The 1,655-nt window shown below is 45.7% G+C and overlaps 1 protein-coding gene across 1 annotated transcript in view; it reads right to left on the minus strand.

Annotated features, from left to right (window-relative positions):
- LOC101848628 (cell division control protein 42 homolog) overlaps nt 1–1,434 on the minus strand; it is a gene marked incomplete in the record, with an annotated part of 4,042 nt that extends 2,608 nt beyond the window's left edge. Inside the window, 1 exon segment of the mRNA XM_013090207.2 lies at nt 516–1,434. Coding sequence (XP_012945661.1) covers nt 516–699 — 184 coding nt within the window.
- Between the last annotated feature and the right edge of the window lie 221 nt (nt 1,435–1,655).

Raw genomic sequence — 1,655 nt, forward strand, 5'->3', positions numbered from 1 at the left:
CTGTTTTACACCCCAATCGTCACAATTTAGATCAATTAGGGGAGGGGGGCTGCTCCAGCCCTGCCTGTCAAGCCCAAATAACGCTGAGAGGGACACAGCGTCCCAGCAGATACCGTACAATTTTTCATGGAATAGCCCTAGAAAAAAGAATACACGTAACAAGAGACCGCCCTTGGTCATATGATTAGTGCCCTAAGGCCTACTAAAAATATTTTTTTAAAGCAGAAGAATGAATTACGAGAACTTTAGAAGGCCCATACCTGTACATGTACTTGTCAATGTTACTTTTTAAATAACCAGCGCTCACTTTGAGACATTTCAGAGACCAAGATTTTCGTGCAGTCCACCTAACTTTACATGTAGCTCCAAGCAGGGTATTGGACACATAATATGTAATACCTGTCACTACTTGGGTGATCCCCACCGTCCACCAAAATTACCAAATCGCCCACTAGTGGGCACTAATATCGCACAGGCGGGCAAGCATCTGTCTAATATTCTGAGTGTTTTCTTACCTGTGAAAGTGTCAAAATCTGTGGGCGTGTACTCGGTGAGGAAATCTCCCTGCACGAACCTGAGCAGCATGCTGGTCTTGCCGACGCCGCCGTCCCCCACCACCACACACTTGTAGTGGTGCTGGTGGCGCAGGTACAACTGCTGCTGTTGCAGCCTCTTCTTCATCGACAACGAGTCGTTCATCGTTGCTGTGTGTTCTACGGTACTCGCTTCTGTTCCTCGACACACAAAGAGAAGATAATGAAACGCGATATCCGTTCCCACAACACACAGAGAAAATATAAATTACTGAAACAATGTATCCGTTCCCACAACGCAGAAGCTAACGAAACGTGTTTGCAATGTCACAACTCAGAAAACAATGAGTTAATGATATTATCTGCTGTACAACAGCACACTGCATCCTACCGGACAGACGTTATCTGGGTTTTCCCCGTTTACAATTTTCATGACACAAGCTTGTCTCTCACACACAGACAACATCATGACACTGTCTTGTAAGTGTCCGTGTTCATTCGAAGTAACGTCCTTAAACACACTTCCGGTTTTCTTGACGTGCTCCTTCCGGAAAGATGGCCACCTGTTTCCTTCCGGTATTTCGGGACCGTGAATCTACTGTGAAAATCACGGGAGTGGGCTGAACTCGAGCGATAAAGAACGATGGGCTTGAAGTTTTTTTTTCGTGAGTTCAGAACTTTGGGAATCTCCCAGAAGCAGCTCTTTGGGTATTGTTTCAAACAACGCGACGCTTCGATCTCCCTCACGATTGATGCCGAAACTCCCGTAGTTTGTGTAGCAGGATGTTGGCAGCAAGATGCGTGCTGGTTTGGGTTGGTTGCTGTCTCAGCTCATCCACGAGAAAAGATTGCACTCTCTCTCTCTTCTCTTATTGTCAAGGCCTGTGAAAATAACAAAGAGAGCTAGCTGTTACTACAATGCAGGGTGTTTGTCAAATGTAAGTATTTTACGCCCCTAGTGACACCATTTAGATCAGGTAAGGATAGTTCGTCTCATTAGAAAGACGGAAGTATTCAATAAAAATTTTACCCACACGGGAATCGAACTCGGGTCTTCATCGTGCGACAGCCAAAAAGATAACCACTACACAACAGACGTCAATAGAATGGCGCGCGGGAGGG

The sequence above is a fragment of the Aplysia californica genome, unplaced genomic scaffold (assembly GCF_000002075.1).
Source record: "Aplysia californica isolate F4 #8 unplaced genomic scaffold, AplCal3.0 scaffold01177, whole genome shotgun sequence".
Lineage (NCBI taxonomy): Eukaryota > Metazoa > Mollusca > Gastropoda > Aplysiida > Aplysiidae > Aplysia > Aplysia californica.